At 38.3% G+C, this 25,433-nt stretch overlaps 5 protein-coding genes across 8 annotated transcripts; 3 read left to right on the forward strand and 2 right to left on the reverse strand.

The window, feature by feature from the left end:
* On the reverse strand, window positions 1-3,190 carry LOC121772380 (L-ascorbate oxidase homolog). Of its 2 annotated transcripts, none has more exons than XM_042169462.1 (9): window positions 2,978-3,190; window positions 2,701-2,858; window positions 2,510-2,619; window positions 1,994-2,264; window positions 1,641-1,737; window positions 1,215-1,560; window positions 760-1,125; window positions 597-675; window positions 1-507 (listed from the first exon to the last, which is right to left on the reverse strand). In XM_042169462.1, the coding sequence occupies exons 2-9, from the start codon at window positions 2,839-2,841 to the stop codon at window positions 301-303; spliced, it is 1,617 nt and encodes a 538-aa protein (XP_042025396.1). In that variant the 5' UTR covers window positions 2,842-2,858; window positions 2,978-3,190; the 3' UTR covers window positions 1-300. The 2 variants fall into 2 exon arrangements, with proteins under 2 accessions (XP_042025396.1, XP_042025395.1); XM_042169461.1 differs by having other exon boundaries at window positions 3,012-3,189.
* Window positions 3,191-9,253: 6,063 nt separating this feature from the next.
* On the forward strand, window positions 9,254-12,968 carry LOC121770843. Of its 3 annotated transcripts, XM_042167620.1 has the most exons (8): window positions 9,254-9,516; window positions 9,598-9,784; window positions 9,848-10,040; window positions 10,109-10,293; window positions 10,396-10,566; window positions 11,862-11,923; window positions 12,027-12,341; window positions 12,422-12,968. In XM_042167620.1, the coding sequence occupies exons 6-8, from the start codon at window positions 11,867-11,869 to the stop codon at window positions 12,677-12,679; spliced, it is 630 nt and encodes a 209-aa protein (XP_042023554.1). In that variant the 5' UTR covers window positions 9,254-9,516; window positions 9,598-9,784; window positions 9,848-10,040; window positions 10,109-10,293; window positions 10,396-10,566; window positions 11,862-11,866; the 3' UTR covers window positions 12,680-12,968. The 3 variants fall into 3 exon arrangements, with proteins under 3 accessions (XP_042023554.1, XP_042023555.1, XP_042023553.1); XM_042167621.1 differs by lacking the exons at window positions 9,254-9,516; window positions 9,598-9,784; window positions 9,848-10,040; window positions 10,109-10,293; window positions 10,396-10,566 and adding an exon at window positions 10,594-11,474 and having other exon boundaries at window positions 11,865-11,923; XM_042167619.1 differs by lacking the exons at window positions 9,254-9,516; window positions 9,598-9,784; window positions 9,848-10,040; window positions 10,109-10,293; window positions 10,396-10,566 and adding an exon at window positions 10,595-11,474.
* LOC121770097 lies at window positions 9,591-10,293 on the forward strand. The gene is made up of 2 exons (XM_042166899.1): window positions 9,591-9,784; window positions 10,041-10,293. Exons 1-2 carry the CDS (start codon window positions 9,591-9,593, stop codon window positions 10,291-10,293), a joined length of 447 nt encoding a protein of 148 aa, XP_042022833.1.
* Window positions 12,969-13,939: 971 nt separating the features above from the next.
* LOC121771272 (protein TIC 20-I, chloroplastic) lies at window positions 13,940-17,948 on the reverse strand. Its single transcript, XM_042168052.1, has 3 exons — window positions 17,840-17,948; window positions 16,040-16,354; window positions 13,940-14,442 (listed from the first exon to the last, which is right to left on the reverse strand). Exons 2-3 carry the CDS (start codon window positions 16,194-16,196, stop codon window positions 14,120-14,122), a joined length of 480 nt encoding a protein of 159 aa, XP_042023986.1. The 5' UTR covers window positions 16,197-16,354; window positions 17,840-17,948; the 3' UTR covers window positions 13,940-14,119.
* A 1,644-nt stretch (window positions 17,949-19,592) lies between these two features.
* Window positions 19,593-20,420, forward strand: LOC121770098 (chitinase 1-like). Its single transcript, XM_042166900.1, has one exon. The coding sequence runs from the start codon at window positions 19,596-19,598 to the stop codon at window positions 20,418-20,420; it is 825 nt and encodes a 274-aa protein (XP_042022834.1). The 5' UTR covers window positions 19,593-19,595.
* Window positions 20,421-25,433: the final 5,013 nt, after the last annotated feature.

Here is a 25,433-nt window from a genome sequence, read left to right on the forward strand (position 1 = left end):
TTAAAATGATAATATAGCCTTTGGCATTTCGATTCAAAACACCACCATTTACACTCAATATTGGTATAGCACCATGATCTTACCCAGAACGCTAAAGTCCATTAAGCAAACCCAATAAACCAACTGCCACTACAAGTTCCTCCAAACTAACATAAATAGTTAAATACTACTATGTCTGAATATACATATGTAAAAAGATAAGACTCTCCTTTATCTGTTTGTGGAATTCTAGCAGCCAACCTCTCATGACCTGAAAACTCAACAAATACTCTTAAAAACCTTCAAACCAGGAAAAAAAGTTCAAGGAATTCTTCGTCCAACAGCTTTGCCACAGAGCAGAGCGTTGTTGGGTATGTTGTACTCATTGGCAAGATTCTGTGTTGGGTTGTAAACCCTGAGGTACAGCTGCTGTCCGAGGTATTGCCTTCCCCACATCGCGGATCTCAAGTTCCACATCCCTTGGTTGTCCAAGGATACTAATATCGTTGTCCAAGAGTTCGGATATACCTGAGAAAAGAGAGTTTAACCAATGTTATATATATATGATGAAACATTAGTAGAGATGATTACAGTTGTCATTGATTTGATAATGTTACCTGAGTCGTGTGTCGGGTTAAAGCATCGACAAGATTGTAGGTCTTCCTGCTAGCTTGTGTCCACTGTCCTGACCCGAATCTGTTTTGATAAGCAAAAGCATGAGTTAGAGAGTTGGGAGCTCATGACGAATTGCAGGATTGAAAAGTGTATGCCTTGGCCTACCCGACAACCCAGAAGTCATAACCATCGAGATGCCATGACTGGATGGCGTTCTCGTTGTTTTGGAAGACAACTTCAATGAAGTCGTGGTGGGAAGTTCCCAACACGGAGGTGCCTAGGCTGGCTCCATTGCCGGATGGAGAGCTCTGGATGGAGTTGATGCTGAATACACCGGGGATGTTGAAGTAATCAGCGAGCTTCAAGGGGGTGTCTGCGTTGATGTAAGAAACGCCATTGACAGCGTATCTCTGCTTACCGTTGATGATTGGTGCAGTGTTGGCAAGAATAATCGTTCTTGTTGGTGTTATTGTTCCATAGTGGAAAGAGCCCTGCGGGTTGGGCCTTGCTGCATTTGAGGTAAGATTCCACCTGAAACAGATGCATATTAAGTTCATTTGTTCCTCAAGAAGAATATCTAATGGTTCTTGTATAACGAACTTTCTTTCGATCAGTTATACCTGTATGATCGAGCCTGATCAACAGACCATCCGACCTCATTGGTTGGACCGGCTGGGACAGGGCCGGAAACTGGAGCCCCAGAGTTCGCATAGTGCAAAACGCCAGCTGCAGTGAGGACCGTTTGTGTGAACCTCGTTGATGCAACAATGTAGTAGTCTTTAGGGGCTTGATCCAAAGTGACGAGGACGGTCACGGATTGACCAACATGAATATCAAGAGAATCATAGATATTCTGAAGGACATGAGACCCTTCAACCTCAACAAGCTTCATCTTATGCCCTTGGATTCTGAAATTGAACGACGTGGACAAACCAATATTTGAGATCCTAAACATGTAGGTTTTCCCTGTAAACAAGACTTCCTCTCAGCAAATACAACTCTCAATGTAGAAACACAATATAAGAATGGTTAGGTTCGTAAACTACCTTGATCACCACTGAAGGACGGTCTACCCTGGCCATTAATGAGGATTCCATCAGGGAAGGGCAAGGCCTTTCCTGAATCCAGTATTTGCTGCAATACCTGCAATCACATTCAGATGAACTCAATCAACAGATCTACTTATTTCAACAAATGTAAGCAAAAAAGATTAACACTAATATTGAGATCTCATTTTAGCATGGATGCATACACCATTTTCATCTATAAGAGACAAACTTTAATAAGCAAAGCACACAGATACATCTAAGTAGCAAAGCACTAAGTCAGTTTTAGTCATCAAAAGCAATCGCATGAGTCATAACTGTGATATCTAAGTAGGACTGTGGTGAAGGCTTACCCTGTGACTGGTCTTGTACCAATCACCAATGAGAAGGCTATAATCTCCAGCTGGCCTCGCATACGGAACTGGAATCACTGATCTCGCATACACATTAAGTGCTCCGAAACCTCCAGCAGCTCTGTGCATCAGAGTCGAAGGAAAGTAGGTGTAGCTACCAATTTGATCCTTGGTTTGGAACTTATACGTATAGTTCGAGTTAGGAGGGATGGGACAGTTGGTTCCCAACACTCCATCTTGCCAAGAGTTCTTCCTCTGTTTAATCCCATTCCTATTCCATACAACACACACAACTTTCAGGCCTCACTTGAAGACACGATAAGGGCACAAAATCAAAGAGATCAACAAGAGCTCAAATCTCATAACTGGATAGGCATGTGACAAAATGATTATGTGATAATTTATTCAAGAACTACTAAACTACAAGAAAGTGAAACGCAGATCAAGTGATAAGGCCACAAACAAGAGAAAATAAGTGAACATAAACAGATATGGAACATGAAGAATGTGACTTACCATGTCAAGAGGAAAGGCTGGTCCAACTTGTTGATAACATTGAGGATAATGTTGTCATTGGTCACCGTCTCAAGAGTAGGACCAGGAAATTGACCATTTATCAAGATAACCTGCAAATCACCCAACTCTCTCAGAAAACTGCACATCTCTCTATCTTTCTCTAGAAAACAGAGACATGAAACATAGCTAACCTGTTGAGAAAGGCCAAGTGGAGAAGCAGCTCCATAAGTAACAGTCCAAGTGTAATACTTGTAAGCATCTTCTCCTCTCACCACAGACAAACTCCAAAATGAAAAAACCGCAAGCAAACACAGCAAAACTGCTCGCCCCATTTCACCAGATTAACAATCTGCACCAAAAAAAAGGAAACCCAACAGCATAAAAATCTAATCTTGAAAAGCTAAAATACTGACAAAGGCCAAAAAAAGAGCAGATCTGAAGTTGGATTGAACCAAAGAACAAACATACGGATAAAATGCAGGGAAATTGGATACGCACGCACCTGGTTAGAGCGATTAAACAAGTGTGAAAAATGGAAAGAACAAAAGAATGTGAGTGAATATTTGTTTGGGTAAAGAAATGAAGCTGTATTGGGGATTAGGAGAGGGAGTATATATAAAATGATAAGGCAAATCAGAAAATTATAAGGGAAAAAAGGAAAGGTGGAAGAGGAGCGGGCATGGCTGTCTCCCAATTGCATTGCCAACTCATGGGTATATGCTAGTACTATAATTCACGCGTTTCCGCGTTATTATGAATGCATGCTTCATTATTTTCATTGCGAATTTGTTTACACAATACTAATTGTGGAGTTGGTTTGTTATTGTTTAACCGCCGAAATGAGTAACAAAAGTAGAGTGGTTGGAGGTTGAATTTGCCGAGAATCTCGCCGTACTGCTTATTTTAATTGGAAATCAACCTTTTTTTTATAATAATGATAATTTACATAAATTAAATTGGAAAGAAAACTTACGGGCGAGTTAAAAACACAATGGGGGTATAAATCATCAATATACTGGAATTATTCAAATTAATTTAAATATATATATAAATAGAGTATCTTCTCATTAAGGAAATAAAAGTTTTTCATTTTCTGAAATGGGAATTTAAAAATGTTCCATTTTCAACCAAGAATTGATTAATATTTCAATTTTTGGAAATTATGAAAATGGTCAAAATTACCTGAATTGTGTATATGCAGGAAATTATGTAAATTGACATCCTATTCGTTTAATACACATTACTGTTGTATGTTTTATTTTATATATTAATTTTAATTATACTAATACATTAAAAATTATTATTGACATTTTTAAATATATACTGTAATATTTTTCTCGAGAAAGGAAATAATCGTATAGGGTGTAAGACTAAAAATAATTTAGCTTGAAGAATTCTCAGTACAAGAGCCATAAATAATGAAGAAAGGACTAGTATTAAATTCAGCAAGCTGAACCAACTTGCAATCAATTCAATATTTAATTTATAACAAGAGCTCATAAGCTTCACTTTTTAGTCATACTGTAATTTGCCTAACGTCAAAATAACATTAAATATCACTCCCAAAATTTGAATGTGTAAGAAAATAATAGTGGATCTAGGGTTTTGTCTCAGGAGTTGAGATATACTCCTATATGAAAGTCGGCAGCCACCAACCTTCAATTATTTTAAGTCACGTACAGAGAGAGATAAACTCATTGTTTATATTTCAGTAATTCATTTATTATTATTGGGCTGAAGTTTGCAGACATTAATTTATGTGGGACTGAAAACTGATTTGAATGTCAGCGTACACATGCATCACATAGATAAATCCACAACAATAAATTGTGGTAATCCTTTGCCTTCAAATTTCAAGTTTTATCTCTCTTTTCCTTTCATCAACTTTGACTTTTTTCTGCTTTATCTTTTCTTTGATCCATACACATCTTTAAGACAATGGGATTGCCGAATTCCAAACAAAAGAGAGATAGAGTGAGAAAGAGAGAAATGTGTTGAATATTCATGTCCTCCAACATAAAATTTAAATTTTGAGTTATCATATTTTACTAGTACCATATATGCTTTGGATCATTTTATTATTTTTCCTGATTTTGGTCTCATGCTCATGTGCATTTTGAGCATTGTTAACTCGGACATGTAATTTGGTGCCTATATTTTCACATGTCATGATTTGTTTGTTTTTCTTCACCATTAAGTTCTCTCTTTTTCTTCTTTCTATCTATCTTGGAAAGGTAGGGCGTAGTACTAGCTATTTTTCCTTCTCAAGAGTGGATATTTCTCAAAATACTTTAATATAGACCGACCCACTAGATATTGTAACTGTGATTTCCTTATATTTTAGGTTCTTTTTTCTCTCTTTTGTATTTACGATCTTTTTTTTACTAATAAACTAAGATGAAAGAAGTAAAATGAACTAAGGGCAAAACTATATTGATCTAAGAAATACAGTAGGTTGAACCATTAATTAATGACATCAACAACTTCATGATTATATGACCTTATTTTTAAATGGTACTAGTACTAATAGACTCCAATGATGAAAGTCCTAACTGTGAGTAATGAGTGAAAATTATTATGCGTTTAACCAATATTAGCATGTATAATATACTATGGTGGCGTTCAGTTTCTAAATAAAATAGAATAAAGATACTGTATAATTTAAGATATAAGTTTTGAGATTATTAAATTGGAGGATTGACTATGATTAATTATTATATGGGTATTTATCTAAACTTGAGTTGTGGTAATTAATTATATGAACCAAATATAATATATATTTAATTACGAATTATAATCTTGCAAATCGAATAACCCTAATAATATACTCCATACTATACGCAGACATTATTTTCTTATACCTAATTCGCATGGACATTTTGAAGATAATTATTTAACTCTATATATTATCCGCAACTTAAGAATATAGATAAAGGACAAATCTGTTTGATTATGAGAAACAATAGGGGAAATAATAGACGAAATAGACTAGAAAATTCTTTATTGATTATCACCCATGTGAGTTGTTATGATTACAATCAATTTGTCACAAAAGAAACCAAAAGCCTTACATAAATTAGTATATATATGATGCTGAGCGGTGCTGCTGATGATAATTCATTAGTACTATTTATTTTGATTTTATTTGGTTAATTAAGCTGCTACTGATTCTAGTTTACACATCCCCCTTAATTTTAGGTCAATTATCGAATGTGGGCACCACACTATTTCCATATTTAGGCAGTAACCTTTATTTCTTTTTTATTTCATGTGTCCCTCTAAACATTACAAGAATAAAGTATTGGTTGACAACTAGACAATAGCAATTATTGCCAATAATAACAAATTAACATAAATTAAAGTGATATTAAGAATAATTACGAAGCTAAGTATTAACAATAACAATTCACTTCCATTATTTATTCGTCCCATATAGCTGTATTATAATTTAACTCATAGGCCATGTTTGGTTGCTAGGATTATGTATGGAAAAGTAATCTGATTTCTTAAATTTTAAATTTCTGTGTTTGTTTCCGTTTTTAATCAAACTGGGAAAGTAATCAAAATCCTGAAACAAGAAAAGTTAGTACAACTTTCCAGGATTCTGAATCCTAACTTTTCTTAGGTATTCTTTTTCTCAGTTTTAAGATTCTTACATATTTAATGCAATATAGTACATATTATTATTATTATTATTATTATTATTATTATTATTATTATTATTATTATCATCATCATCATTATTGTTATTATTTATTACAATGTTTTAAAAATAATTTAAAAGTATAAATCATACTTAATTTCAGGATAATAAATCACTATAATTCAAATTATCATAATTATAACTATATTATTAATATTTATTTTTATTATCATAATAATGATAATAATTTATTAAATAATTAAATATAATTATAATTATATAATAATATAATAATTATTATTTTATAAATTAGTAATTGACAATAAAATTGTAGTGAAATTTTAAATTATAAAATTTATTCAATTAAAAACTAAGTAAATATAATGATAATAATAATAATAATAATAATCTTATTTATTATTATATTATTATATATTATGATGTATAATCCATATTTAAACTATCCATCGTAATAATAAATAAAATAATATAATTATTATCATTTGTAATTAATAATTTTAATAATTTATTAAATAATATGTATTATTATTTTTTATAAATAAAAATGATAAGTATATTTTTAGTTTAGTGTTTAAATCAAATATATACTTTCAAATCTTGATATTTTCCAAACACGGGAAAGTAAAGTTATTAGAAATCATATTCCCGGGATTCATTTTCCCAGGAATCATTTTCCTTGCCAACTTTACTTTCCCGCCAACCAAACATGGTCATACAGTAATTCATAAAAAAAACCTCACTTACATTATTTATCAATTCCACCTACTTTTTACGTGTTGCAATTAGTAATTGGTTTATAATAAAATTAGAATTACAAAAATTTCACTAAAATAACAAAAAGTGTACTACATAATTAAAATTAATGAATAATTAATCATATATTTAAAACAAAGTGACCAACTAAAGGAGTTGAATAGTTGATAGTATAGGGACTGCAACATTATAATTTATACATGCGATACTTTAATCCTTTAATCATTAAGTAGGGACGTTAAATAAACTCTTAGCTTACACGTTAAATAACGCCTACATATATTATGATGTATAATTACTGTCACAGAAATAAATTAACTCAAGTAAAACAAAAAAAAAGAGTTTTTTCGTATACATTTAAATAAGCAAAGCTCAGATAATATTCACATAGTGTAACTTTTTTGGTTGAATTGCATTTAAAAAGGTGAAATTTTCTTTTAAAGTGCTCATAAAATATTAAAGAATGAACAATTTACATTTCTGAATTCTCCTGTTTATAATTGGACTGAACGTATATTACCTACTGATGTTTGGCCATCGTCGTAGTGTATAATTGATATGGGACAGGATTTGAGATTTTTCGATTTTCTCAATATGGACCATATGTACATATGTGAATGGGCTTTCGGGTGGAGTAATTAATTATTTGAATAATATAGTTTGGTTTATGTTTTAAAAAAGAGTAAATGCTAAAATTGGTTCTGAACATATAGTCATTTTATATTTTTGGTCCTAAACATTATCTTTTGTATTTTTTGGTCCTGCACATATGGAAATTTGATCATTTTGGTCCTCCGTCAACATTTCCGTTAAAAACTAACGGTCAACGGCCGATTTTGACCAAATTAAACTTTTAATTCAGATTTTTTACTCCCTAATTATTTTGACACTTCAATTTCATCTTCTTCCTTCCTCTCATCTTTCATCTTCTTCCTTCCTCTCCCCCTCAAGCCCTAGTTATATGAATTCCGTCAATTTCGTGAACCGCCATTCTAGATCCGACGAAGAGATCGAGGTGGGCGACCCGGACACCGTTGATGATGAGGCCGATGGAGGCTCGATCCGTGGAGACGTGGACGTCGCGGAAGCTCCCTCTTTCTTCTCTAGATGGGTGATATCACTTAATTGTTAGATCTAAGTTTTCCTTCTCGTATTTCACTTTTTTAGTTCCAAATTTGGATCTTTCCTTTAAAAAACCCATCTTTGATTTTTTTATTTTTGGATGATGATAAGTGGAAGGAAAGAAGATGAAATTGAAATGTAAAAATAATTAGGGAATTAATTAGGGAGTAAAAATTCTGAATTAAAAGTTTAATTTGGTCAAAATCGTGATTAAATCCGTTGACCGTTAGTTTTTAACGGAAATGTTGACGGAGGACCAAAATGATCAAATTTCAATATGTACAGGACAAAAAATCCAAAAGATAATGTTTAGGACAAAAAACGTAAAATGACTATATATTCAGGACCAATTTTGGCCTTTACTCTTTAAAAAATACGGAGTATATGTTACCGATAAGATTTGGCTTTTTTTTGTTAAATATGGACCAAGTCACCAAACCAATAAGTAAATTATAAATTGTTACATTAATTAGTATTCCGTCCATTTCATTCAAGTTGACCCACTTTCATTTTTTATTTATCCCAATCAAGATGACTCATCACTCATTTTCAAAAATAGAAACACATTTATCTCTACTTTATTCCCCCTCTTACTTTACTCTCTCCATTTAATATACAAAATAAAATTACATAAAATCAGGTGTTGCCCAAGGAAGTATTATTATTATTTTTTAAATGAAAATAATTGAAATGTAAGCGTCTTTTGTTATTTAAGGACCTTAAGGTAGATGCCTGAATTATTACTATTCCCTTCATCCCTTATTAATGGTCTATTTTTGTCTATCCCTCATTAATTATGAACTTTTACTTTTATTATAAATGGTAAGTAAATCTTATATTCAATTAACTTATTTTAGATATTTTACTGTAAAATTAATATATAAAAATAAAATTTTCATTCTATTAATTTTTTCAATTTATTTTTATTTATAGTATTTTTTAAAATTTGAGACGAAACTAAATTAGACAATTATAAGGGGGTTGAGAGAGTATTTATAAAGTGATAACTAAAGAAAAGATTGATGATAAATGGTGGACGGAATGAGTGAGTAGGCACTAGTTTTTTATATTTGATGAGTGTCAAAACATGGATAGAAAGACTTGCATGGCATTCACGTGGCCTCTTTTCAGCTCTACACGTGGCAAATTTTCTTCATTTACTTGCCTTTCATCTTCTCCATCCAGACTTATTCCATACGCTTTTATTCTCCATCTTTTACAAACATATAGCTTTTCGATCGATCGCCACTTAGAGATATCATGCCTGAATTAAAATCGGAATCTCCGAACTCGCCGCCACCAAAATCAGACCAACAAACATCGAAATCTCCAACCTCGCCACCGCCACCGCCAAAATCAGACCAAGAAACATCGGAATGTCCGACCTCGCCGCCACCGAAAGCAGACCAAGAAACATCGGAATATCCCACCTCGCCGCCCCCGAAAGATCATCTCCATAGTAACTCAGGTCAGGTACCCCTCTCTCTATCTCATACTCCTACAAATTAACGCACAGAAGGTTAAACGAAGTCCTTAATTAAAATGACAGATATACTAAGCGAGATAGTGTTATGGAGAAGGAAGCAGCTGAATGTTGGAATCCTCGTAGCAGCAACGGCCACATGGATCGTGATGGATGTTTACCACTACACTTTCATCACTCTCCTTTCTTGTGTGTCCATCGCCCTCCTCTCCTGCCTGTTCTTCTGGGGCAGCATCCACCGCTTCTTGAAAAAGTAGTATAATCTCACCATTTTTCTTCTTTTTTCAATATACTAATATGTCTCTTCTCTTTGTAGTGAGGTGAGATCAGCGAGGAGACAGCGAAGGCGCACGCCGGGTCGCTGAGGCGGCGGGGGGAGGACGGAATCCGGTTGATGTTTCATGTCGGCAGTGAGAGAGAATGGTTCGTGTTTGTTGGAGCTGTCGTCTCTCTCTATTTGCTATCGCTGGCTGCAAAACACTTGAATTTTGTTACACTTTGCTTTATAGGTATGTAACAAGTGGCCATCATTCTTCATCAAAGGTTGAATTAGTACTAAGCTATAAATATGTTGTAGGGATTTGGGGGGCGATGACGGTGCCGGTGATTTATGTGAAGAATGAGCAGAAGATACGAGAATTTGAAGGTAGTGCGATGATGACATGGCAAAGGTTGAATGTGATGTTTGAGGACAAGTTTCAGATTGTGAAAAGCAAGATTACAGGGAAACAGAAAGAGGTTAAGGAAAAGAAGACCAAGTAGGTTGTTGGTTTTGTAATTCTATGTTCCATCTCAATTTGTTGCTCAAGATATAAAATGTTGCTGCGCTAAATATTCCATGGTTTATGCGAACTTTAATTACAGGAACAAAATAAACTACTCTATGCTTAGAGTGCATTTATTTAAGGCTCTGAATGAATAAATTGAATAAGAATAGTTAAAGTCAAGAGAATGATCAATGGGATCCGTGGCGCAATTGTAGCGCATCTGACTCCAGATCAGAAGGTTGCGTGTTCGACTCAAAATATAATTGAGGTATTTTGGTATACTATGATTTATAGTAGTTGTTTTTTTTATTACATATTGAGTGAAGTAGCATTGAATCAGAGTGAAACTATATTGTATATGGATTCCCTATTTCCCAATTGGGTAAAATCTTCTTGTGATTTTGTTTACAACTTTTGGAACCAAGCAATAAATGATCCCACACCAAATTCTGGAGAAGAGATGCAGCATTATTTATTGTACGCCAACTGAATTAATTTCAATATAATGCTAAAAACAGACTTAATTAATTTGGTAAAGGCTTTATTTAGTTTAATTTCTTATAGTTGAATAAATATGAGTACATATTAAAAAAACATACGCTAAATATACTTGGTAATGGCTTTATTTAGTTTAATTTCCATTGTTATCTGATTTCGGTTATGTCCATCAGACCATCACTCTCAACCATCGATCCTTAATTAATTCAACATCTCTTGGTATAGTAAAGTAGAACATTTTCTCAAATTTTGTTTTGAGTGGATTTTGGTTGGTGACAAAGACAAACGTGGACAGTGGATCTCATAAATATATGAATTACCTTAATTAGTAATTTCCTGAGCACTAGGTGACAATAACAAAAAAATAGTATAGTAAAGGATTTGTCGATATTCAAATTCAATTCTTGTTTAAGTATTTGAGGAATCTGAAGAAGACTGCACACGCTATGGAAATGTGAAGAAATCAGTTGAAAAGCATAGCAGTATATGGAAAAGATATGTCTTACTACACATCAGTGCTAACCAAACAAATGCAAACACAACCCCATCTCTATTTCTATTTCTATTTCATTTCTCACTTATTCCTCCCCATTGGCTTCACATTTACTCTCAAGTCTCAACCGAACTCTACAGAGAGAGAGAGAGAGGAGAGGAGGATTTGAAGAGTTTTTCATAGAGGTTGTTGTTTCTGTCTCCTTTGCATGTTGCTTAGCTTTCAATCCCTTCAAGTTTTTAGTTTGAAGTATTGTGATGCTCTTGACATGCCTTAGTCTTACTATAGTTTGTGAAGCATGAAAAGTGTTGAACCGAAGCATGAATGTTTGTGTAATACAACTTGTTAAGCTAAGTTATGAGCATGAAAGATGGAATTTTTGCAACATTGTATATTAGCATGCGACTGTGTGAGCCTCATGCCTTTATATTTCAAGATTCTCTTGTGAGTTTGATTTTTGCTCTTCTGAAATATGCATCTACATGTGGTGTGAATTTGAGCTAGTTTAGAGGGTAGCAACCCTTTTTCTACAATAAAATGTTAACAAGTTTTTAGCTTCTTGTTTTCTGCAGCAGCCATGGAAGGGAACAAGCCTGCATTTTACAAGATCTTGATGGAGCTCTCTTCCCATCTAGTAACTAATTTCTTTTACTTTCTTTCTCTGTCTCTGTCTTCTTCCTTTATTATTAGTATTTGGTTAAACTGATAATACCATAAATGGTGTGTAATGTGTATAGAGGTTGCCTCGAGGCTTCACGGAGAAGCATGGCAAAATGTTGCCAAAAAAAGTAGAGCTGAGAATACGCAGAAACACATGGAAGGTGAGGGTGAAGAAAGAGAATCTAGAAGGAGAGGATCATTACTTCTTCAAAAAAGGATGGACAAAATTCTGTGAAGACACCCAGCTTGAAATCTTCGAGCTGCTCGTCTTTACTTACGTTGAGAAGTCCACACTCGAGGTCACCGTGTATGCAGTGAGTGGTTTGGAGAAGTCCATCTTCATACCTCCACGCTGCATCGTTGTGCTCAAGGACTACCGCTGCTATAAAATTGTAAGAATCCCTCCACTCTCCACCTCTGTTTATGTGTCTTCAAAGGCATCAATCTTTATGACTATTTTCTTAAATTGCAGCATATTCCGAAGAAATTTGCTGTGGCTTGTGGCTTGTTCGACAAGGAGGAGATATCGTTAGAGTACGTGGGCGGCCACACTTCACGAGTGGCGTTGACTGTGTTTCAGGGGCGGATAGCTTTTGGGGCGGGTTGGTCCACATTCCTCAAAGCAAACCGGCTCTCATACGACATCGCTCTTAGTGGTTCTAAGAAGATCCTCTGTTTCGAGTTCGTTCCCGCGAAGAATCTGATCAAGGTTCAGCCACTCCGCAATTGAATTCCAGTTGTAATAGTTCTGAGTTTGAATTGTAGTGATAAGATTATGAGTATATGACTCTTTTAAGTCTTCAAACTTTGCTAGTATTTCTTGTGTGGTGATTGCATTACATTTCGTGATGGCGATTTCGTTTTGGTTTATTTGAATTTGGGTGTTGGAATTTATGCATTGTGTTCGTTTCTTGGAATCGAAATCCCTCTCCCTTTGATGTGTGTTAGTTGTAAGAAGAAGGTAGTTTCCAGTAATGTAAATGAATGAATCAAGAAAAGAGATTTATACCATTATCTCATTAACCAAGATCAACTCAACACACACCAACAGCAGTGGCTTTCATTTCTGGAATTTTACATCACCACCCCACTATTGCCGTCCACCACTCTCATCGCCCCACAAACCACCGCCTGAAAACAAACTCCGCCGTCATTAAAAAACTAAATGCTTATATAATTGCCAAATACTTATTTACATCCAAAAACATTTCGTTTCTCAAACTAACTTTCAGATCCAATCCACACCACTTCATTCAGAGCTCTATACCTCACAAATAGAACTTCCTCTTCTTCCCAACTCCATGATCTCAGCCTCTCACAATGTCGTCTTCTTCTTTTGGGTGGAGCCAGTGGCCAAGGGAGGGGGCGATCATGACAGTTTTGCAACAGGGGTCGCGAGATATTGGCAGTTGGGGGGGATCCACTTCATCAAATGTACAATGCCATTCACTTCAATGATTATAAAGACTACTTCACCATGTTATATTCCTTTTTAATTAAGTGACAAACCAAGATAGGTAGGAACAAAATGGAGATAAGACAAGACAAATCTGAAATCGTAAAGACAATTCTAAATCAAGAAATTTTTGCTATGGAAATTGGTCCCTAAAATTATAAACTTTGCATAAAATTTTGTATTTCTCATGAACTTTGAAATTGGTATATAATATCACAAACTTTGTACTTTGTTTGGTATTTCCCACGGCATGTCTATTACTATATTTAACTAACTTACGAGCTTTTTTTTTATCATACTTGACATAATTAAATCAACGTGATTTTCAACTTGACTTTTTATCCTACATGTTATGAACTTAAAAAATGGTTTAAAATAACATAAAATGTATCACGGTGGCCTACGTAAAATAAGATTTTGATAAATATATCTTATTTGAGTGAGTTTGAGAAATACCAAATAAAATGCAAAGTTTGTGATATTATAGACCAATTTCAAAATTCATGAGAAATACCAAACTTTAGGCAAAGTTGATGATTTTAGAGACCAATATCCCTATTCATAACTAGCAATCCACATAGGCTAAATCCTGGTTGCGAGGATATACAAAATTCCAAAAGAGAAACAGCACAACATAGTAAGCACCAAAAATTACAAATCCGGTCTCATTCTAGTGTCTGATCTTATTTTACAATGATAATACACATACTGTCATTAGTCGTACGGAATCTGAATGTAAGCAGCATCACACACGAATGGAACGTCGGAGTACATCCCAGCAAGGGCACATCTTATGCACTCCAACACTGTGAACAAATACGCAAATGCCATAGCAGTCCAGAAATGCATCCCAACCTTGCCCCAGTAGACAGCAAGCGGCATCCATCGACTCACAGTTCCAATAACCTGCAAGGCAATCTCCAGCAACATGCCCATAACCACGTGGAATCTAAAGAAATGGGGCCACTCCTTTCGTCTCACAACTCCAAGGTAAGCAACAAAGAAGTATGCCATCAGAAACCAACTCGGTAATCTCCCTAAGAGCATGCGTAACGCTTGGGGCCGGGCCGCAAATTGCGAGTCCCGGCCCGTCCCATGCATTACACGGAAGTGCGGCACGGCTCAGGACCGTCCCGGTGACGCGTGACCGGCCTGGGGAGCGTCCCGCGTCCCGGCCCGGGACGGGGTTGCACGGTGACGGGCCGCAAGTCCCGCGTCCCGGCCCAGCGTTACACGGTCTTCGGGCCGGGACGCAAATCCAATTTTGTTTTTTTTTTTAAATTCGATGTCTATAAATACGAGCTTGCGTTCCATCCATTTCAATCCCGCGTTCCATTTCAATACTCTATTATACCCTTTGTATTTTCGGCGTCAATGGATTGGTTCAACAGCGATCAACGTGAGATGGAGGAGTTCGTTAACTCGAACAATTGGTACATACCGTCATCGCAACCATCGCAGACACAGCCTAGTCCGGGAGTCGGTAGCAACGGCGACATTACATCGCCGGTCAACACCGACGAGTTCGAGGTCAGTGAGATGGAGCCCGCTCAAGAGCGGGGAAAGGAGAAGGTCGGGGAGGAGGATGGGCCGAAGAAGTACACTCCGCCCGAGACAATGTGGCTTGCGAGGAACTACATCGACGTCTCCGAGGATCCTATCATCGGCAACCAGCAGACCGGCAAGGCTTTTTGGGAGCGGATTGCGCAGAAATATAACGCTGACCGTCCGGAAGGGTCGAGCGAGCGTAGCTACGTGAAGCTGCGCAAGCATTGGGGCCGGGTCCAGGCGGATATGAGCAAGTGGAACGGAAAGTGGGCCAACGTAGTCCGTATGTGGCCGAGCGGGCACAGCGAGGCGGACCTCGTCGAGAAGGCAAAGGAAGCGTTCTTCACTGACGGGAAGAAGACCTTCAAGTACTTCGAAGTTTGGAAGCTCGTCGAGAAGAGCCAGAAGTACACCAGCGGTGCTGAGCCAGCGGCAACTGGGGCGGCGAAGAGAACCAAAGTTTCCGCCTCCGGAAACTACTCTTCGAGCGAAGGAGGTCCGGCGATCGACCTCAACGTGACGGACGACGATGTCTTCTACTCCTCTCCTAGCATTCAGAGCCGCCCGACAGGAACAAAGGCGGCCAAGAGGAAAGCAAAGGGGAAGGCAGCTGCGAGCAACTCCGCTATGGTGCCACCGCCGACCAATCCGTCTCTGGATAAGATGTCCGACACTTTGTCGGAGATGAATATTACATGGCGGATGAGCCAGCTGACGGAGTTGACAGCGAGGGATACATCGAAGATGTCGGACGAGGAGCTCGAGTTGCACCGTGAGATGATCGCCTACCTTCGCGCCCAAATGAAGAAGTAGTAGTCGTGGCCCGGGTTTCTTGTATTTTAAATTTGCTTCGTCTAGTAATGTAATGTTAATTTCGAATGAACAATGCATTTTCCCGGTTTCAATTGTTCAACGAATTGCGTTTTCGAGTTAAATAGGTTGGAGTTGTGAATAGTGTCATTTATTAGTTGCGGCCCGAGTTGCGGCCTGCAGGGTTACAGCAGTTGGGGCCTGGGCCGCAACTGTAGAGGAATGATGACGTGGAGGGGACTTGGGGCCGGAAATGGGGACGGGGTTACTGATGCCCTAATGCTCCCAAGAAAGGATATGTTAGAAACTCAAAGTCCTCTAGAAAAGGATGTAGATGATACGCTGTTTCAGCATACATCCATGTCTCATGAAGAGGCATCAGATAAGGGAGGCAGGCCAAAGTTCTCCACCACCATTTCGGCTTCTCTGTCATAGCAGGATATCGGTAACTGGAAGGTACATCTTTGGATGCTTTTGGAGCCAGCGATTGCCGATTCCTTTTAGGAAAACTGGGAATGGTATGAAACAAACTCCCTTTTTCTCCATGTAAGAGTGGTGATGGTGTAGCCGAATGAAGGAAGTGCTGGTTGCCTGCCAAGATACTCCAAAAATTCATTTCACAAAGAAAACATAGGCACTGCTAATTATATCCATAAAGAGACCCGTATCAAGTCATCCTATTTCAGTCATCATAACCCAGTTACTATTCATTCTACAATTCAGGAAGATTTGCTAAGCTTAAGGTGACCGACACACTTTACTTACCATTTTGAAGTCTCCCTAAACAGTTTTACTGAAACAGTATTTCTAGAAACACATATTGGCGGACTAAGAGAGCAACAATTGCCACAATCACATTGATCAAATGTGCAATTAAGTAATCACAATAGTCCAACATGGAAAGTACTTTCCAGATACATTAGATGTTAGAACAATAGATCAACACTGAATGTACAAAGGAATATTCAATCAGAAAACAAGATTAACTGCAGCTACTTGTTCTAACACAATAACCATTGTGGGCAGTAGATATATAAGAAATTGAGAATCAGATAGCACCTGTACAGGTATATCCTAACTTATAATAATATTAGAGTTTCCAGTTTCCCCATAATGCCATGATGCCATCCCTCTACCATTGTAGTCTATTAAAAGATATCGGACGCAAAATCATATGATAATGCCAACACCAATAAATATCAACCAGATAACAGCAGTGGTGGCAAGGAAGTGCCTCTAAATCCTGTTCTTACTACCAAAAAAAAGGATGACAATCAGATGACACCCATACAGTGAAATCCTAAGTTTCTACAGATAACAATCTTGGTGACGAATAATCAACCACTGGCAGCTAGATTCTTATACTACTATCACAATACACTATTAAAAACACGACATATAAAATATATTAAAAAACTCCAGAAGATTGGCCAACAGTAATTTGTTGATACATTTAAGTCAGTGAGAGTACAATTTTAAGTTTCCCACATGAGAAACACATGTTTTCCCAGACCACATCACACATCAAGCTCTATGCTAAGTTGCTAACATTGCAGAATTTTGCTACATTGGGGCAATTTACTAATCAAGATTAATGATAAATGTGATTGAGTATTTTATCCTTACCACAAGGATTTCTCCAATCCTCCCCATTTCAATAGGATATAAATAAAGCAAATTAGCTCAAAATATAGGAATTGTCAAGGACCTTAGGGTATCCAAAGTTTTCAATACATTGGATGCTTGAAACTCTCGAACTACATGTTCGGAAACGACATGGATTTCTGTTGTAAGGGAGTAGACTGGAAACCCCAGAATTCAAACAACTGCCACTGACACTCATACTCCAGCTTCTAAATTTCCACCCTAAGTGAACAGATAACAGTGAAATTCTATATTAAAACAATAATGTATGTATGGGAATATGCTCTTGAAAGCAATTAAACTAAACGAGCTAAATTAGTCTATGAAATACATTCCGATTCCACGAGTTAAACTTCAAACTCCAATTCCAAAATTATGAGCAAAACACAAAAAAAACAACATCAAAAACCAATCCAAGAAACCAGAGATTACCTCTATTTTGAGACAAATCGTCGATGTCGCCCCTGAAAATACGACTCGCCGCTTGGCTCAGTCGTCTCGTAACTCTCGTTGCGCATGTTCCTTCGTTATCTTTCTTATTCGGAACATGGGCTGGCTAAGAAGTGATATAACATAGGCCCCTTTTAAAAAAGCCCAAATTATACAGTTCATAATGGCATTTCTAGCGCAAATTAACAATAGTTCAATAATTTGAGGAATGAGGGAATTGGAATTTGTGTTCTCTCTCTCACTTTAACCGATATCGGACCGTGATCCGTTGCTAACTTTTCTAACTTGATCACATTAAAATATCAACACATATTTGTGTTGACATTTAAATATTAATGTCAACACAATGTATTAAAAATACCAACTTAATTTTATGTTAACATTTCATTATCACCGTGTTAATATTTTTAATACACTATGTTGATGAGTTAGCAAATTAGCAACTTAAGAAAAGTTAGCAACATATCACACACACCCAGGGGATACCAAAATTGAATTATAAAAGGGGATTGGTCCTTGAAAATAAACTTTATCTAAAATTTGGTATTTTTCACGAATTTAAAATTTGGTCGCAGAAATTATGAATTTAGATTTTGTAGCGGACTTCCCACAAAATTGGTTTTTTCCTTAATTCATGGAAAATTCAGTACTACAATAGATAAATTTATGGTTTTTACGATCAAATTTTATATTAGTAGGAAATATCAAATTTGGCTAAAAATTGTGATTTTAGGGGCAATAACTTTGTTGAGTCTCTTATCTAAAATACATGCTATACACACACTAAATAGTGCAGTGTTTGGCAAGTAATATTAATTAGATGAATTAATATAATCACTTAGGATTTGATATACAATGTTAAAACACATAAAATAGAACACACATTTGACAAAAAAATTAAATTAAATATGAAATGAAAACCGTTTAAAATAAGAAATTTTGAGTGTGAAATGATCAATAATAGTAAGTGTAAAATTTTAAAAATATTTTTGGTCCCTAAAATTATAAACTTTGGTCGAATTTGATATTTTCTACGAACTTAAAATTTAGTCGCAAAAATCACAAACTTATCTATTGTGGTGAATTATTGATAAATTAAGAAAAAAAACTTATTTTATGGGAAATCTGCTACAAAATCTAAGTTCATGATATTCACGATCAAATTTTAATTAAGTCATACTAATGTGTTTATTTTTTAGTTTCAAGATGTGTACAATTTTTGCACCGCGCGTACTAATCATTTTTTTGGCATATATGGCCGCCCCAGTGCATGTACCACCAATAATAGCACGAGCATAGACGACAACAATCTTCTCTTGAAAATCACATATAAAATCATGCATGAAGACATAGTATTCTATTTTTTACATTATTCAAATTGAATTCTTTGTAGAGTTCGACTTTATACAAAACTACCAGTCGTTATTACAATCTTAGTTTGTCCACGTCTTTAATTTTGTCTCGCCGGCGGCAGTATAATTTAGTAAACTATATAAATATTGCAACACATTAAAACTGCGCATGATCATTCATCAGAGTCTCCCATCTCTGAATGAATAATGGATAATCTTCAACTCATTCTCCTATTTCTTTCACTGATCAGCTCCAGTTTTCACCTAATTTGTGGTAAGTATTAGTAATATTACATCATTATGTAAATTACAAAAATATTATTGAATCAATAAAAGTAATGAAAAATAATGGGTTTGTCAACATTTAAATTTTAGATGGAAAGGTAATGATGGAATACATCGGCGCCACCGGAGCTCCAGTGAACATCGACGACGTCCCGATCAAGGACGGCATCGACTTCCACTTCATCCTCAGCTTCGCCATCGACGCCGACCCCTCTGGCACCCCCCAGAACGGTGTATTCTCCCCCTACTGGGCCGAAACCCTAACCCCAGACGCGGTGGCAGGTGTCAAATCCCGCCACCCAAACGCCAAGGCCATGGCCAGCCTCTCGGGGTGGAGCCTCGGCCCCAAAACCCTCTCCTGGTACAACCCCCGCGACCGCGACCTCTGGATCTCCAACGCCTTCTCCTCCCTCCAAACCCTAATCCAAACCTACCACCTCGACGGCATCGACGTCGACTACGAGCGCTTCCCCAAGCGCAGCAACGACAGCTTCGCCTACTGCATCGGCGAGCTCATCACCATGCTCAAGAATCATAGCCTTATTACAGTCGCCACCGTCGCCCCGTTCTACACCACCGTGGGGCCCTACGCAGAGCTCCACGGGAGGTATGGGGAGGTAATTGACTACGTCAACTACCAGTTTTACACGGATAAATTGAGGAGTCCGAAGAAGTATTTGGAGGCGTTTCGGAATCGGACGCTGGTGTTTGAGGGGAGTAAGGTGTTGCCGGCGTACGAGGTGGATGGGAGAGGGATTCAGGGGGATGAGTTTTTTGAGGCGTTGGATTTGTTGGAGGATAAAGGTTTTGAGATTTATGGTGCCATGATTTTCTCCGCTGATGCTTCGGCTGCTGGTGGCTACTATTATGAGGAGAGGACTCAGGAGTTTTTGCTCAATAATGCTTCTCGCTCCTTTGTTCATTAATTTCTTAAATCGCACATTCTGAAATAAGATATGGTTATGGTGATTCTAAAATTGCTTGGGATTAAGTTACTTATTCTGAAAATATTGAAGCTATGGATTGACCAGAAATTGAGGGGGGTAAAAGTACTATATGGACAAAATTATGTATGATGTAGTAGATCAAAAAATAAAATACTATGCACAAAATGTTTAACTACTTAAGTAATGTCGTTTAATACAACTAGTTAGTTTTTTTTAGTCATGCATATATAGGGTTTTCTTCTTGATTTTGCTAAGTGATGGGGTGCGTACTAAACAAGCCCAACAGCAATGACGGCCCATCAGCCCAAAGCCCAAGGAAGAGTATGAGTTCGGCATTACCAAAGAGTTCGGCCTCAGCCTACAGCTCGGTAAAAGCCAACCTATCAAGCTCTGCTCTCAGATCGGCAACCAAAGCAGGAGTATGAGTTCGGCCTTACCAAAGAGTTCGGCCTCAGCCTACAGCTCGGTAAAAGCCAACCTATCAAGCTCTGCTCTCAGATCGGCAACCAAAGCAGGAGTATGAGTTCGGCATTACCAAAGAGTTCGGCCTCAGCCTACAGCTCGGTAAAAGCCATCCAATCAAGCTCTGCTCTCAGGTCGGCATCAAGCTCTACTCTCAGATCGGCAACCAAAGCAGTTCGGTCTCAGTATTCGACCGAACAAGGAGTTAGTGGACCCATACAGGATGTCCAACACACCCACTACCACGTGGTGTCAACTCAGGCCACGATCGTAGGCCATGACCTACGCTACATCCACGATCTTAGGCCATGACCTACACGACATCCACGACTTAGGGTGGTGATGCAAGCCACGATCTTAGTTCAAGATATAAATAGAACTTAGATCAGATAGAAGAAGGTTAAGCTCTCTAGAGATAAAAGACCATATAGCAAATAGCAAGTTTGTATTTGTAAGCTGTAGAAAACAGATCAAGCAATACAACTCTGCCCCCTTTTCTTCCCGTGGACGTAGATTTACCTCAGTAAATCGAACCACGTAAATTCTCTGTGTCGTGATCTGTATTTTCCTGCATTTACTAACATCAGAAATTCGGGCTTAGAATGCGGGCTTCGTTTCCCTCTTCCCCCACCTTTTGTAGAGCTTCTTGATTTTTTTCAACTCCCTTTAGGTCAGGTGACTCCGAACTCTTGGAGGCACTTGTCGGCTTTTGCTGCCGAACTCCGTAGGTTAGATAAGGATCTGTCTCTGCGGGCAATCCTTAATTTTTTCCAATTTAAAAGGAAGGGATCTTGGTTTTACTTGATCCCCTTACAGCCTTTTAGGGCATTCTGCAAAACCAAGTGGCCGAAATGGCAAAACCGCTTCTTTTTTTATAATAGGACAGCGGCTCCGGGCTTCCCCTGGAGAGGGCCGAAGTCCGTGATTCCTCATCCTCGGTTAGAACCATTGGCCGAGCTCGATGGCGAGCTCAACAAGATTCCCGTAGTTAGGAAACAATACACGGAGTCTGAGCTCGTCAAGGGCGACGTCGTGTTCGACATCTCGTCTTCGGACGAAGAGGCCGAGGGTGAGGATTTTTCTTTACCTTTATGTTCTACTGCTTTAACGAAGAAAACTAACCTTGCTTTCTTGCTTTTTGGCAGTGTACATGCTGAACAAGGCTACCCGAAAATCTCCGGCTTCTTCGGATCCGAAGAGGTTTTTTGCCTTTTCGGAGTCCTCTCGGCATCAGACGCCGAGCTGGTGGTTTTCGGCCTCTCCGGCTCCTTGGACTCCGAAGATTTTCGGGTAGCCTTGTTCAGCATGTACACTGCCAAAAAGCAAGAAAGCAAGGTTAGTTTTCTTCGTTAAAGCAGTAGAACATAAAGGTAAAGAAAAATCCTCACCCTCGGCCTCTTCGTCCGAAGACGAGATGTCGAACACGACGTCGCCCTTGACGAGCTCAGACTCCGTGTATTGTTTCCTAACTACGGGAATCTTGTTGAGCTCGCCATCGAGCTCGGCCAATGGTTCTAACCGAGGATGAGGAATCACGGACTTCGGCCCTCTCCAGGGGAAGCCCGGAGCCGCTGTCCTATTATAAAAAAAGAAGCGGTTTTGCCATTTCGGCCACTTGGTTTTGCAGAATGCCCTAAAAGGCTGTAAGGGGATCAAGTAAAACCAAGATCCCTTCCTTTTAAATTGGAAAAAATTAAGGATTGCCCGCAGAGACAGATCCTTATCTAACCTACGGAGTTCGGCAGCAAAAGCCGACAAGTGCCTCCAAGAGTTCGGAGTCACCTGACCTAAAGGGAGTTGAAAAAAATCAAGAAGCTCTACAAAAGGTGGGGGAAGAGGGAAACGAAGCCCGCATTCTAAGCAGGCTTCGTAAACGGTGGCATAACCCTCCGGCGGGTCGTTAGCCCTATGATCATCGTCGGGAACCACCGCCTTCCCCCCAGGAAAAGAGTATTTTTCGTAAAGGGATATCACAGTATCCTTACTCAAGATACTGTGAAAATACTCTACGGTCTTCTCCCCGGATTCTTTCCGGCTAGAAGACCCCTTACCCCCTTTTCTACCGCTACCAGACTCAGACGAAGAAGAAGCAGACATGGTTCTTACTCTTTGAAAGTTTGAAGAAATCCTGAGGAAATTTTTGAAAGCGGAAGGAAATTTTTCACGCAAAAGATAGAGAGTGCAGAAGAAGCCAATAGCAAAGGTGTTCAAATGATGAAGAAAGGCGGTATTTATCAGATTTGGAAAAGATTTCAAATCATCGCACCGTTTCATATCCCACCTTTTCAGGATTCGACGGCCGGATTTTACTGTCGCATTTAATGCCGCATTTAATGCAGTCACGCGCAGGGCACGTCCCCTGACTTCAGCCTCCCCCGTCCCCTTTTTCAGAATGCCGAAGTGACTCGCTTCGCCGAAGTGATTCACTTCGCTTTTCGGGGGGGGTAGTGATGGGGTGCGTACTAAACAAGCCCAACAGCAATGACGGCCCATCAGCCCAAAGCCCAAGGAAGAGTATGAGTTCGGCATTACCAAAGAGTTCGGCCTCAGCCTACAGCTCGGTAAAAGCCAACCTATCAAGCTCTGCTCTCAGATCGGCAACCAAAGCAGGAGTATGAGTTCGGCCTTACCAAAGAGTTCGGCCTCAGCCTACAGCTCGGTAAAAGCCAACCTATCAAGCTCTGCTCTCAGATCGGCAACCAAAGCAGGAGTATGAGTTCGGCATTACCAAAGAGTTCGGCCTCAGCCTACAGCTCGGTAAAAGCCATCCAATCAAGCTCTGCTCTCAGGTCGGCATCAAGCTCTACTCTCAGATCGGCAACCAAAGCAGTTCGGTCTCAGTATTCGACCGAACAAGGAGTTAGTGGACCCATACAGGATGTCCAACACACCCACTACCACGTGGTGTCAACTCAGGCCACGATCGTAGGCCATGACCTACGCTACATCCACGATCTTAGGCCATGACCTACACGACATCCACGACTTAGGGTGGTGATGCAAGCCACGATCTTAGTTCAAGATATAAATAGAACTTAGATCAGATAGAAGAAGGTTAAGCTCTCTAGAGATAAAAGACCATATAGCAAATAGCAAGTTTGTATTTGTAAGCTGTAGAAAACAGATCAAGCAATACAACTCTGCCCCCTTTTCTTCCCGTGGACGTAGATTTACCTCAGTAAATCGAACCACGTAATTTCTTTGTGTCATAATCTTCATTCTCTACCAGCATTTACTAACGTCAGAAATTCGCGGATCCATCACTAGACAACAGTTTTGTGATTGAAACATGTCATGATTTCCAACCCCTCTACACTTGCCTGACTTCACACGGTTGTTTTACATCGAAACCGATGCTTCACATTTTGGTATTGGAGTTGTTCTTCAACAGGCTGGGCACCGTTGGCATATTTCAACAAGAAGTCGAGATCTGTCACTTTATTTCCTCAACCTACCATAGAGAAGTTTATGCAATCGTGAGACAGTGCAAAAGTGGCAACAATACTTGCAAGGTTACCTATTAGGCTTTCAATTGGCCTAATGACCGAGAGATCGAGCACGAGTTTGAGATTTGAACAATTCAAGATTTGTGGGATTGAGAGATGTGAAAATTGGAAGAAAAAAAATTAATTATGCCATAAGCATGAGTAAGAATTAATCCACATATTATACCTTAGTGATTTATAATCGGCAAGATCTCCTCTAAATAAGAGAGGAAATCTAAACCTAGAAAAATTTATTAAACTATTAATGAAATTACCAAAGATGTGCTAAATCTAACGAAAAGATATGGAAAATAGGAAAAGATTGCAGTTTGTTGACGCGCTTAAATTGGAGGGGCTCGCGTCACTGCTGGTATGATACCTCCGAGTCCCTATCGCTACCTCTGGATCTCCAACGCCTTCTCATCCCTCAAAAACCTGATACAAACCTACCACCTCGACGCCATCGACGTCGACTACGAGAGGTTCCCCAAACGCAGCAACGACAGCTTCGCCTACTACAGCTGATCACCACAGCCTCCATTGTGGGACCTTACGTCGAGCTCGGCGTTGGATTTGTTAAAGAGGGGAGGGTTTGAGAACTACGGTGCCATGTTTTCTCGGCTGCCGGTGGTACTATTATGAGGAGAGGACTCGAGAGTTTTTGCTTAATAATGCTACTCGCAACTTTGTTCATTAATTTCTTAAATCGCATATTATAAAATACTAATAATCGCAATAAAACTAAATTACTACTCTTTGAAGGTCCGTATTGTTCAGTTGGATGCTAGGTGGATTATACATGGATTATTAATTTTTTACTTCCTCCTAAGCATCAAAACGGTGTCATTTAATTTGATGCAAGCATTACATAATTTGGCTACATAATGCTTACATACTTGACCGGGTTATTAGTGGCTCTATGGACTTTATTTTAATGTTTATTTGCTCTCAGTAGATTTGTATAAATTAGGAACGAGGCCATGTTTTTTGGCTTTTAGTGGAAGTGCGCACCATAGCCACATCAAAAGTTATATTCATAGATATA

This window comes from Salvia splendens, chromosome 16 (genome assembly GCF_004379255.2).
Source record: "Salvia splendens isolate huo1 chromosome 16, SspV2, whole genome shotgun sequence".
Classification (NCBI taxonomy): domain Eukaryota; kingdom Viridiplantae; phylum Streptophyta; class Magnoliopsida; order Lamiales; family Lamiaceae; genus Salvia; species Salvia splendens.

Bases quoted from the DNA above. Each gene is read 5' to 3' on its own strand.
- LOC121772380 (XM_042169462.1), bottom strand. From the start codon at position 2,841: ATGGGGCGAGCAGTTTTGCTGTGTTTGCTTGCGGTTTTTTCATTTTGG. The intron at 1,738-1,993 runs GTAAGCCTTCAC...ATGTGATTGCAG, and splicing joins GGTACAAGACCAGTCACAGG to GTATTGCAGCAAATACTGGA. The intron at 508-596 runs GTAACATTATCA...CTCTTTTCTCAG, and splicing joins TAACCCGACACACGACTCAG to GTATATCCGAACTCTTGGAC.
- LOC121770097 (XM_042166899.1), top strand. From the start codon at position 9,591: ATGACAGATATACTAAGCGAGATAGTGTTATGGAGAAGGAAGCAGCTG. The intron at 9,785-10,040 runs GTAGTATAATCT...TTTGCTTTATAG, and splicing joins ATCCACCGCTTCTTGAAAAA to GTATGTAACAAGTGGCCATC.
- LOC121770843 (XM_042167620.1), top strand. From the start codon at position 11,867: ATGGAAGGGAACAAGCCTGCATTTTACAAGATCTTGATGGAGCTCTCT. The intron at 11,924-12,026 runs GTAACTAATTTC...TAATGTGTATAG, and splicing joins TGGAGCTCTCTTCCCATCTA to AGGTTGCCTCGAGGCTTCAC. The intron at 12,342-12,421 runs GTAAGAATCCCT...CTTAAATTGCAG, and splicing joins ACTACCGCTGCTATAAAATT to CATATTCCGAAGAAATTTGC.
- LOC121771272 (XM_042168052.1), bottom strand. From the start codon at position 16,196: ATGACAGAGAAGCCGAAATGGTGGTGGAGAACTTTGGCCTGCCTCCCT. The intron at 14,443-16,039 runs GGCATCAGTAAC...GCATGCTCTTAG, and splicing joins TCCTTTCTTGGGAGCATTAG to GGAGATTACCGAGTTGGTTT.
- LOC121770098 (XM_042166900.1), top strand. From the start codon at position 19,596: ATGATGGAATACATCGGCGCCACCGGAGCTCCAGTGAACATCGACGAC.